Source organism: Mirounga angustirostris, unplaced genomic scaffold, assembly GCF_029215605.1.
Source record: "Mirounga angustirostris isolate CCGP_5_RB_7025 unplaced genomic scaffold, mMirAng1.0.hap1 SCAF_17, whole genome shotgun sequence".
Classification (NCBI taxonomy): Eukaryota; Metazoa; Chordata; class Mammalia; order Carnivora; family Phocidae; genus Mirounga; species Mirounga angustirostris.
The window spans coordinates 31,133,339-31,146,555 of NW_026991725.1; the positions used below are offsets into that span (position 1 = coordinate 31,133,339).

The 13,217-nt window shown below is 38.2% G+C and overlaps 1 protein-coding gene across 1 annotated transcript in view; it reads left to right on the forward strand.

Annotated features, from left to right (window-relative positions):
* Positions 1 to 13,217, forward strand: part of EFCAB3 (EF-hand calcium binding domain 3) — a 107,861-nt gene that overhangs the window by 65,190 nt on the left and 29,454 nt on the right. The window contains exons 26-28 of the mRNA XM_064583060.1: positions 2,603 to 2,656; positions 4,550 to 4,654; positions 9,637 to 9,690. Of these exons, the coding sequence (XP_064439130.1) occupies positions 2,603 to 2,656; positions 4,550 to 4,654; positions 9,637 to 9,690 (213 nt within the window). The remainder of the gene's footprint in view (positions 1 to 2,602; positions 2,657 to 4,549; positions 4,655 to 9,636; positions 9,691 to 13,217) is intronic.

Consider the following 13,217-nt stretch of genomic DNA (forward strand, 5'->3'; position numbering starts at 1 on the left):
TCCTGCCACTTTACTGAATTCCTGTAGGAGTTCTAGCAGTTTTGGGGTGGAGTCTTTTGGGTTTTCCACATTAAGTATCATATCATCTGCAAAGAGTGACAGTTTGACTTCTTCTTTGCTGGTTTGGATGCCTTTTATTTCTTTTTGTTGTCTGGTTGCTGTGGCTAGGACTTCTAATACTATGTTGAATAGCAGTGGTGATAGTGGACATACCTGCCATGTTCCTGACCTTAGGGGGAAAGCTCTCAGTTTTTCCCCATTGAGAAGGATATTTGCTGTGGGTTTTTCATAGATGGCTTTATGATATTGAGGTATGTACCCTCTATCCCTATACTCTGAAGAGTTTTGATCAAGAGAGGATGCTGTACTTTGTCAAATGCTTTTTCTGCATCTATTGAGAGGATCATATAGTTCTTGTTCTTTCTTTTATTCGTGTATTGTATCACATTGATTGATTTGTGGATGTTGAACCAACCTTGCAGCCCAGGGATAAATCCCACTTGCTCATCGTGAATAATCCTTTTAATGTATTGTTGGATCCTATTGGCTAGTATTTTCGTGAGAATTTTTGCATCCATGTTCATCAAGGATATTGGTCTGTAGTTCTCCTTTTTGATGGGGTCTTTGTCAGGTTTGGGGATCAAGGTAATGGTGGCCTCATAAAACGAGTTTGGAAGTTTTCCTTCCATTTCTATTTTTTGGAACAGTTTCAGAAGAATATGTATTAATTCTTCTTTAAATGTTTGGTAGAATTCCCCTGGGAAGCCATCTGGCCCTGGGCTTTTGTTTTTGGGAGATTTTTGATGACTGCTTCAATTTCCTTAGTGGTTATAGGTCTGTTCAGGTTTTCTTCTTTCCTCACTGAGAGCTTCTTAGTTTCCTTTTCAGTTTCTGACTTTTTCCTCTGCAAGATTTCTAAATAATGAAGTGTCCAGGACTAGACTCTTGGCTGTCTTTTTTATCTACATCTTCTTCCTAGGAGATTGCATCCAGTCTCATTGGGTCAGATACCTTCTTTAAGCTGATAAAAGCAAATATATATCTCCAGCTCAATGTCCCTAAGTCAGGAATGGTATCTCAAACTATCTATTTGATATCTCCACTTAGATGTCCAAAAGGAATCACGAATTTAATGGAATAGTAATTAATTCCCTTAAAAAGCCTTAAGCCTTCCCCATCTCAGTAATGGCATCCCTTCTACCCTGCTGAGTGAGAAGGTGGGGGGTGAAGGAAGATGAATAGTTTTCTCCCTTGATTTCTCCTTTCCCTTATATCCCACATTTAAGTCTAGGCTCTACCTGAATAATATGTCCTAAATCCATTTATCACTGCCTCTACTGCTGCAGCCATAGCCTAAGACACCAATATCTCTTTCCTGGCCACTGAAACCGTCTCCTGTCTAGTCCTATCTAGTCCCCATTCCCCCGGTTTCCCCATCCTGCACACATCAGCCAGAGTGATCTTTTGAAAGCTGAAATCAGGTTAAATTACTCCCCTTCTTCATGGCCTCCAGTGACATTCTGTTGCAACCAGACCTAAATCCCAACTTTATCGTCAGGAGCCAACAGTGCCCTTCATGATCTGGCCCGTGTCACACCAGCCTTTTCTCTGCCCCTCAATCATAACAAAAAGCAGCAACTGATACTATGTGAGGAAGCTTAGACAGCCCAGGTAAATAGCTCAAATTCATCCCCATCTTAAGGCTGTCACACGTACTGTTTTTCTAGTTGGAATGTTCCTCCCCTAGTTCTTTACATGACCATCCTCTTCTCATCATTCAGGCCTCAACCCAAATAGACCCTCCTCAGAGAGGCCTTCCCTGATTTCCCTGTCTAACGCAGCCTACCATTACTGTTTATTATATAACCCTATTTTATTTTGATAACTTCTTAACAGTACCTCAAATGATCCTTTTTGTTTTGTTTACATGTTGTCTGTTTCCCTCTGCTAGATGTACACTCCTCGACAGCAAGAACTCTGCAAGCTGGTTTACTTTTGTATCCCCAAAGCCTAGCAAAGTGCCTGGCACATAGAAGCTACCCCCTAAATATTTGTTGATTAACTGACTACGTAAAAAAAAAATACTCAGGGTCAGGTTCATTTGTCCTCTCTCCCTATACTTACCTGTAGAATGAATCACTTCTTAATTTAATGTTACTCTGGTGGTCTCTAAAGCAAAGGAAAAAGGGAGATACAAGAATGATTCATTATAGGGCGCCTGGGTGGCTCAGTTGGTTAAGCGACTGCCTTCAGCTCAGGTCATGATCCCAGGGTCCTGGGATCGAGTCCCGCATCAGGCTCCCTGCTCTGCGGGGAGCCTGCTTCTCCCTCTCCCACTCCCCCTGCTTGTGTTCCCTCTCTCGCTGTGTCTCTCTCTGTCAAATAAATAAATAAAATCTTTAAAAAAAAAAAAAAGAATGATTCATTATAGATCGAAAACTTTCTTCATTTCTAAGATAGCACTATTATCTCTGAGGATAAGTCTGTAAAATTCTAAGGAAATTTTGGGGGAAAATTGCTGAATTCTTCTGGTCTTCATAGTTTCAGGGTCTCAGTAATATCAGCTTATCTGATTCTGAAGTTTATTTCCCTTGCCTTACAGATGATAGAACAGTTGGTCTGAATGATTTGATGGATACTGTCAGTTGCATCAAGGGTAAGTCGCAAGCTATGATGAAATGATATTATACATAACATCTGAGTATTTTGCAATTGGTGGAGAAAAATATTTCCCCTTCATATGTGTTTAAATTCTTTCATATGTGTTCTGTTTTATGGATGCTTCTGAACTTGGGTAAACAATAATTAATGTGTGTTTATATATCAATGCCCATGACATTCTCTGAAATTTTCCCCAAAAGAGTTTTTCAACATAGTACTAGGTATGAAGGGCCAAAGAACTATTCCTTTTCCCCCACGAACCCTACTCCCAGGAATTTATCCTCTGGAAATAATTAAGCTGAATAAAAGAAAAAAAATCTCTGCCTAAAGCCTTTCAGAGAAATTTGAAACATCCTAACATCTAACAGTATGGGAATTACTACATACACCATGGCCTGCTAGGCTGGTGGGATCTCATGTGTTGAAACGTTAACTGTCAAGATTATGTGGCAGTTTGGAAATATGTTAATGATGTAATATTAGGTCAGAAAAGCAAAATACAGAATTGTGTGTATATTAGATTTCCACACAATGAAAGTATAGCCTTATTGTCAAAGGCCAGAAATGGAATATGAAAAACTCCAATGGTTTTTGTGGTAGGATAGTGGAATTATATTTTTCCCCTTTATTAATCTTTTTATTTATTTTTTTTAAAGATTTTATTTATTTATTTGAGAGAGAGAGGATGAGAGACAGAGGGCATGAGAGGGGGGAGGGTCAGAGGGAGAAGCAGACTCCCCGCCGAGCAGGGAGCCCGACGCGGGACTCGATCCCGGGACTCCAGGATCACGACCTGAGCCGAAGGCAGTCGCCCAACCAACTGAGCCACCCAGGCGCCCCTCCCCTTTATTAATCTTTAATGTTGTTGCATTGTTTTTATGATGAATGAGAAAAAATTACTTCTGTGTTGAGATGAATAAAAATCTTGGAATGCATAATGATCAGAGAAGCAAACTCCAAGCAAATATTTTTAAGTAAAAATAAAATCTTAAAAGCTGGTCTATAGAAAAACACTGAATTTTCAAGTAGAGTAGGAGGAAAAGTAAAAATAAAACCAAATCCCTGTATGCAGCTTGATTTACTATGGATTTTGCAGTAAGTCACCAGTCAATTCCTAACCCATGGTGTACTTTCTTTTTTGTAGCCACCAGAATTAAAGACACAGAACTTTTTTTCTTTTCTTAATTTATTCATTCATTTTATTTATTTATTTATTTTAATTTTATTTTATTATGTTATGTTAGTCACCAAACAATACATCATTAGTTCTTGATGTGGTGATCCACAATTCATTGTCTTCGTATAACACCCAGTGCTCCATGCAGTACGTGCCGTCCTTAATACCCATCACTGGGCTAACTTATCCCCCACCCCCCCTCCCCTCTAAAACCCTCAGTTTGTTTCTCAGAGTCCATAGTCTCTCATGGTTCATCTCTCCCTCCGATTTCCCCCCCTTCATTTTTCCCTTCCTTCTCCTAATGTCCTCCATGCTATTCCTTATGTTCCACAAGTAAGTGAAACCATATGATAATTGACTTTCTCTGCTTGACTTATTCATTCATTTTAGAGAGAGAGAGCTCAAGCAGGAGGGGCAGGGAGAGAAGAGAGAATCTCAAGCAGGCTCCGGGTGCAGACCCTGCACTGAGCACGGAGCCTGCCTGAAACGGGGCTCTATCTCAGGACCCTGAGATCAGGACCTGAGGCAAAACCAAGAGTTGGATGCTTAACCAACTGTGCCACTAGGCACCCCAACACAAGACTGTTTTCTGACCCTCCTGTGAATCCTGAGCATATGTGAGCAATCATATATATAAGTACAGATAACATTTTTCATCCTTTATAGATAGTTCTATAATATTTCTACAATTTATTTCTTAATTTTTCTAAGGAGAGGTGATTGATATCCAGGACTTAGACAAATTTCTAGCAAATGAGGGGATCGAGCTCACAGAAGAAGACATGAAGGAGCTGATGTCTCATTTGACTGTTAATGGTGAGGTTTTTAAAAATTCTCTTGTCTTCCCAGAAGTGTGTCTTGTTATCCTGTATATAAGATCCTCAGAAATGATCCTTGCCTTTTTTTTAAGATTTTATTTATTTATTTGAGAGAGAGAAAGCATGAGGGGGGGGAGGGTCAGAGGGAGAAGCAGACTCCCCACTGAGCGGGGAGCCCAATGCAGGGCTCGATCTTGGACTCCAGGGTCATGACCTGAGCCAAAGGCAGACGCTTAACTGACTGAGCCACCCAGGCACCTGATCCTTGTCTTTTTATCACCTACAACAATGCTTCTCAGACTTGAACATGCATATGAATCACCTGGGCATTTATTAAAATGGAAATTGTTATTTGGGTCTGGGTTGGAGCCTGAAAAATTCTACATGATGCCAGTGCTACTGGTCTATGGACCACACTTTGCCTATAAAGGTCCTAAAAGATGAAGAAATGATACATTAAGATTGTGCCCAGCCTTTCATTTCTTTTTTTTAAGATTTTATTTATTTATTTGACAGAGAGACACAGTGATAAGAGGGAACACAAGCAGGGGGAGTGGGAGAGAAAGAAGCAGGCTTCCCATGGAGCGGGGAGCCCGATGCGGGGCTTGATCCCAGGACCCTGGGATCATGACCTGAGCCAAAAGCAGATGCCTAATGACTGCTTTCATTTCTTAAGTCACAAGTACAAACAATATGTTAATTTGTGCCTGAGAGCAGGATTCTAGCCCAAAAATAAGAAGGAAAAATATTAGGGTAATTGAAATTAAAAAATAAAAATGAGAGAGAAATACACAAGAGGAAGCAGGGGCATTAAGGGTTAACTTATTTCATTTATGCTTGCTCTTTTGTTTGCTTGTTGAGATTTTTATTATTGTTTATTGAATCTGGCTACATGACTTATCTGCTGACTCTTCTGTTCTATAGTTACTTTAGTCTTTTTTTATTTCTACTACTTTCTTTGTGGTTCTGATTTTTTTAAAAAGTGATCTGGGAGCATTTGGGGAGTAGCATTTCTTACCATAGTGCTTCAGTGATGTTGCTGTGCTCCTCTGACCTTGAATGTTTAAGATTGTATATTGATTTATTCAGCCAACAAATATTTATTGATCACTGAATATGTGCAGGCACTATACTAGGTACGAGGAATATAAGAATGAAGCAGAGAGTACAGACTTGGTTTTCTCTGCTAAGCCTAACTGGAAGTAGGAAGTAAAGCACTGAACCAATATGTTTCTCAAATCCCAGTTTTAAAGCAATAAATTTGAACCTATTAATTGCAAACATCACTTTCTGTTCTCTCCAGTTTACTGTTTCTTCTTGTTCACCTAGACTTTCTTCCTCTCCTCTCTCCAATGGAGAAAAGTCTCCTTTCAACACCTCCAATCCATTGCTCTTGACCTGATCATCTCCCACTTTGTCAAAAATTATTTTTTAAATTGAGATATAATTGACATATAACATTATATTATATTTCAGGTGTACAATATATGATTCAATATTTTTATAAAAAATCATTTCTTCCATAATTCCTTCCCAACACTTTCAATTTCATCTCTTTCTCTCTACTCTGCCTATGAAGAGGCACGTAGTCCCCCACTCCTTTTAAAAACTAACCTTCAGCTGGTTCTTCTACCTCATAATTATGATCATTCATCCCTCATTCCTTTCTCAGTCTGCTTTTTTATTGTCTATAGGAGCCACTTCTGCTTCCTCGCTTCACATTCTCTTTGAATCCTTACAATTGGCTTCCCCAGTCACATAGCCTGCAACTCTACTGAAATAACCCTCAGAATCTGAAATCATGAATAATTTACTTTGCCAGCCTCACTTATTCTAGCTTCTGAACATGGGAACAAACGAGGGTTTATTTCTCAGTCTTCTCAGTTTTAATTCCTTCCCTCCCTTGATTATATCAGTCCTTGATTGTTGCTTCATTATCAACTCTCTATGGTAGCAGTTCTCAAATCAACATCTAGGGGCAACCCACTCTTTTGGAAGGTCCATGAGATTGAAACTATTTTTAAAATAACACTAAGACAGTATTTACCTTTATCATTCTCATTCACTCACAAGTGTACAATAGCTTTTCTAATAAGCTACATGACATATCCACACATGATATATCTGAAAAACCTATTAAAATATTTCTTTTCTGGGTGACTGGGTGACTCAGTCAGTTGAGCATCAGACTCATGATTTTGGCCATTTCAGGTCATGATCTCAGGATCCACTAGGTGTGGAGTCTGCTTGAGATTCTCTCTCTCTCCCTCTGCCCCTCCACCCACCTCATACACTCTCTCTCTCTCAAAATAAAAAAAATAATAATAATAAATAAAATAATAAAATATTTCTTTTCTGACTACATAACTCTATAAGGCCAGATTTTCTCCAACCAAGAAAACATATCACAGCAAACTAAATGCAGAAACAGACTGAGAATCCCAGCTGTCTTCTATTAAGCCAGACATTAAAGAGATTTGCAAAAATGTAAAACAATGCTATTTTAGCTTAAGCTGCTATAACAAGAATACCATACACTGTGTGGCTTATAAACAATAGAAATTTATTTCTCACAGTTCTGGGGCCAGAAATCCTGAGATCAGGGAGCCAGCAAGGTTGAGTTCTGGTGAGAACCCTCTTCTGGGCTACAGATTGTCACCTTCTCGTGGTATCCTCACATGGCGGAGAGCACAAAGCTGCAGGCTCTCTCCTGACCCGTAGGGGCACTAATCCCATTCATGAGGGTCTGACTTCAGGATCTCATCCTATCCTAATCACCTGCCCAAAACCCTGCCTTCTCATACCACCATATTGGAGACAGAATTTTAATATATGAATCTGGGGGGACACAAATGTTCAATCAGTAACACTACCTTTCCCACTAAATTTTAATGCCTTAATTTTTTCATTTTTCAATTGATATATATTTTTCACTAAAAAGTATGTTAATATGTACTGGATTTATTATTGCTATCTTAAAATATTTTTTAAATTTCTCAGTTTTAATATCTAATATGGTAATTAAACCCACATAATAGCTGTAACTCACATAAACCTCTTCGAGGTCCTCAAAAATTGTTAAGAATGTAAAGAAGTCCTGAGACCACAATGTTTGAAAGCCTTTGTTCTCTGGATTATTCTTTGTCACCACTGTGTTTACAGCTGCCTGCTGAATATTTCTTCCTTTTTGTCCCACCGGCACCTTAAGCTTTTTTTGTGGAGGAAGAGTGGACTTTTCCTTAAACACCAGATGCATACAGTTGAGCTAATCAAACTCCTCAGTTATGGCACACTATCATCATTGATCCATGCAAGGACCCCTTGTGTTTTGTTTTATTATTTTCTCCTTTACCTCCTACTTCTGTTCCTATTTCCTTCCCCCCATCATAGGTACATTCTCTATTATATCTAATGTATGCTCTTCCAATCCACCTTCCTCATGTTTATTTTAGATATGTGTGTATCCCTTTAAAAATTCAATGTATGTGGTATTTAATTTCCTTAAATGGTATCGTGCTATAAAACTCATTCTATTTCTTTTTTTCAATCAACATTTTTAACAGCCTTATTGAGATAGAGCTCACATACCAAACAATTTAGCCATTAAAGTATATAATTGGATGGTTTTTAGTTCTCACAGATATGGGCAACTATCACCACAGTCATTCTAGAACATTTTCATCACCTAAAAAAGGTGCTATGTATATGCAGAAGGTACTAAAGGAGCATCTAGCCAAGACCAGGGTTTTCTGAAAAAGACCCTAAGCTGAACAAGTATGGGAAGATCATTCCAGCCAGAGAAACATACTCTGTAATCTCAAGAGTGATAAATACAGCACCTCAAATGTGTTGGTTCTCAAGAAATCCTTGTTGGAAGAAAACACAGAGCAGGTCCTTCTCTACCTATTCCAACTCTAAGCAATTGGCCAACATAGTATCTTCATATATTTTGTTTGTTTTAATGTCATCTGAGTTTGGAAAAGATGCTGCCAGATTTGAGCCCTGGTTCTTCTTGTAATATCCCTTCTCCACATAAAACCTTTGGAGTGTCATATCTTGAAACACAGAAAAGAGGAATTGTATTGAAGAAGTAGAGAGATTTGTCTTGCTAAAGATTTATCCTTTCTTCCATCATACTCACCTGAGGGGAAAAATGAATCCAATTCCCAAGCAAACCAGTTTCTCTAATTCTTCTGTCTCATGGGAGAAGTTCCAGCCTGCGATGGCATTTTAATAATTTCACAACTTTTATCAGTTTTTATGAGTTTTTTATTTAAATTCAATTAATTAACATATAGTATATTACTAGTTTCAGAGGGAGAGTTCAGTGATTCATCAGCTCATATAACACCCAGTGCTCATTATATCACATGTCCTCCTTAATGCCCATCACCCAGTTACCCCATCCCCCCCACTCGCCTCCCCTCCAGCAACCCTCAGTTTGTTTCCTAGAGTTAAGAGTCTCTTATGGTTTGTCTTTCTCTCTGATTTCATCTTATTTCCTTTTTTCCCTCCCTTCCCCTATGATCCTCTGTCTTGTTTCTTAAATTCCACATATTATAACTGTCTTTGACTGACTTAATTTCGATTAGCATAATACCCTCTATCTAGTTCCATCCATGTTGGATGCAGAGAAGGGAACTCTCTTATACTGCTGGTGGGAAAGCAAGCTGGTACCCACTCTGGAAAACAGTATGGAGGTTCCTGAAAAAATTAAAAATAGAACTACTGTACAACACAGCAATTGCACTACTAGGTATTTACCCAAAGGATACAAACATAGTGATCCAAAGGGGCACCACCTGCACCCCAATGTTTATAGCAGCAATGCCCACAATAGCCAAAATATGGAAAGAGCCCAGATGTCCATTGACAGATGAATGGATAAAGAAGATATAGTATATATATACAATGGAATATTACTCAGTTTTTATGAGTTTTTATGTGACTTCCTCTGTGTCTGATTCAAATGTTTTACAGGAAATGGGAAGGTTAGAGTGGATTCAATAATGGAGGGCCTAAAGAAGTTTAAAGGTAAGTGGAAATTCATGATTCACTTTATAAAAATGGATAAGCTGGTGCTATAAGTTTATTTTTACATGTGTTTTCTTGGTTATAAAAGTAATACATATTCATTATAGAAAATTTCTATATTCAAAAAATGAAAGAATGCAAAAGGAAAATTTTAATAATTCTTAATTCTATCACCCAATGATAATCTATAATTTTTCTCAGCCCTAATTTTTTCCTCATACAAACACAATTTTTGTGCATTTAGCTTTAAAGTCCCACTTTCAAACTACTTTTCCATTTTCTTACTAAAACTAAAATTTTACCTATCGATAGGTATGTCTGATGACCTAAAGTTCCTTTTTTGGATGCCTGTGAAATTTAACACATAACCTCAGTACTTTCTGTTTGCAGGCCTCTTAGCATATTTATTTCTAAAACAAGTTGCCCAATGCCACCATCTGTACTTACTTAAAAAGAATGAATGGGAGGTTTGAAAATGATGCTGTGATTATGGTGAGCGCTGTGAATTGTGTAAGACTGATGAATCCCAGACCTGTACCTCTAAAACAAATAATACATTATATGTTAAAAAAAAAAAAAAGATAGTAGGAAGGGAAAAATGAAGGGGGGGAATCGGAGAGGGAGACGAACCATGAGAGACTGGGGACTCTGAGAAACAAACTGAGGGTTCTAGAGGGGAGGGGGGTGGGGAGATGGGTTAGCCAGGTGATGGGTATTAAAGAGGGCACGTACTGCATGGAGCACTGGGTGTTACACGCAAACAATGAATCATGGAACACTACATCAAAAACTAATGATGTGATGTATGGTGACTAACATAACATAATAAAATAAAATTTAAAAAAAAATGATGCTGTGAAACTGGTCAGGAGAGGCAAGTTAAAACTTGTCTTCTGCCCTCCTGCCCTCCCCCACAACCTTAATCTGTACTTCATTCTCCAATAATTTTGATTTGCTTTCTGCACCAGCATTTTTCAACAAGAATGATTTTTTTTTAAATTGATGTGTCTCTGAAAGTCTGATTGTGTTTCAAAAAGAATTTAAGGGGCGCCTGGGTGGCTCAGTTGGTTAAGCGACTGCCTTCGGCTCAGGTCATGATCCTGGAGTCCCGGGATCGAGTCCCGCATCGGGCTCCCTGCTTGGCAGGGAGCCTGCTCCTCCCTCTGACCCTCCCCCCTCTCATGTGCTCTCTCTCTCTCATTCTCTCTGTCTCAAATAAATAAATAAAATCTTTAAAAAAAAAAAGAATTTAAGAATAATTTAAGGTGCTTTATGTAAGTATCTACAAAATGAATCTTAATAAGAGAAGATAAATTTAAATTCTGGGCACCCACACTTAACATTTCCAAATGAGTCTTGTTATATTTTATTATTTGCAAAAGAAAAAAGATTTCTTTGAATAGGTCCCATTCTATCCCATATATTGCTGCTTCTGTCACTGGTGCCAGAAAACTTTCAAAAATGTCTGCTTGGTAGCTTTTAACTCCAGCATTTAAAATCGTGATGCTGAATTTAGGGATATTGAAGCAATCCTCTGTGATCATGTATAAGATCAGTGTTCATCAATAAACACTTATTGAGTACCCAAGCACTGTGAAAAAGAAAGTTCAGCAATGAAAAAGGGACAAGCAAAGTTCCAGCTCTCAGCAAGCCTGTTTTTGAGTAGATAGTATGTGCCCAATAAATGCTTGTCAATTGACTAATAGAGGTTCTAGTCTCCTGCTTTCAGATAATGGAAGATTCACTAACCCAAGCAGCTGTATCGAGGTTATTCTCCTAACAACCCTCCCAATCTGGGCCACTCAGAAGAAAGAGTTATGTAACACTATGTAAAACCCCAGGCGTGTAAGTGAGCCACCCAAATCAGAATCGATGGTTAAAACCCTTCTACAAAGCCGAGAGAGCACGGCCTCCCAGTCCCATCTGCTTACTTTTCCGTCCTTCTTCTTTTTTCAGGTTTTTCTTCTCTTCTTCCTGTCTCTATTAATAGATTATTTTTCTCTCACTCCTGCTGCCACTTGTTTTCCTAGTAGTGTTGCCTTTTCCACTTTTCTTTCCAGTCTCTGTCAAATGTACACTGTTCACATGCCTACCCTGCTCTCCCACTTGCTTTCTGCACTGCATAAGCCCATTCCACTTGCTGCCACCAAAATATATGTTATTCTGTGAAGTCCACAGTACACTAAAGAAAATGTAGACATTGAAAAGTATGTTTCATAATTTTAGAAACTTCTAACAGCAGTGTCTACTCCTCAAATTCACCAAATACTACTCAGTGTCCACTTACTAAGTTTTCTTTATAGATACAGGTTTTAAGGGAACAGATTTTATTTCTGAATACTATATACTGTATTGACTTTTTTTGTACATTCAAACACATCCTACCTATGATTTAAGTTTTCACTCTCAACTTTTGATGACTAGACATACTCATTTTTTAGACAATGGCATTTTTTATGCTTATCTTTTTTCTCCAATCCCCATTTCACCATTTCTATTTTTCTAAGGAATAAAAGTAAATTTCAGTTACCTAAGCATAATAACATGAAAATGACACTTTATATGAACAACTTCAAGACCTGCTAATATTTCATGTCATTTGATGGTAAACATTCAAAATTCCACTCTGGCCTGCAATGTTGTAGGTTGTAGGGTTCTGTATGAGAATTTCTAAAACCATACTTATTAGGGCTATAAAGAAACTCTAAATACATCTAGAAAAAAGCCTACTGTGTAAAAATAAAGTCTGCCTCTTGTCAGAAACAGAAATCTTCCAAGTCCCATTCCCAACCAGAGTGGTGCCACACGCAGCATCCTAGAATGGCATAGGATGCCTCTAGCAAACTAATGTCTAGGCAGGAAGAAGAACCAAGCAATAGAGAAGAAGAGAAGAATGAGAGGCAAGGGAGGGAATAAAGGTGTTTGATAGGTGCTTCTTAATCATACAAATTATGTGTTTTATGTTAGTATTAATCTCTCCCTTTGCATAAGGAAAATATACCTACTTTATGTGTACTGCCTTCTGCGTGATGTATTACCCTGTAGAGCCTTCACAGCCTAAAGGTACTACCAAAACTTTTCCGTGTTTCCATAACCTGCAACTGACCTTTCTTGATATCAAAATAGCATTATTGGCTTTATCTGGTCAAACTAAACCAAACTTAGGGAATTGAACATTATACCCAGCACTTTTCTCCTGAGTTAATCTCCTTGTGCATAGAAAACCAAACTACCCAACATTTTGAGAGGAAGAATTGAATCAGTACTATTAAAGTACTTGTTTCATTGTTGTTGTTCTGGCCATAGGGTAGAGTAGGGCAAGGCGGAGAGATTTTTAGTCAATATTATAATGAATATTGTATGTACACACTTCACAGGAGAATTCACTAGAAAGAAATATCTGTACCACTAAAAGGCATATAACTCATCAACAGTTCATAACCAAAGCACTAATGAAAATGAAATGGATAGCAGGTTGTCCTCCTTGTTGACAGTCAACAAGTTTTCAAAGTCACTTCACTTCTTTT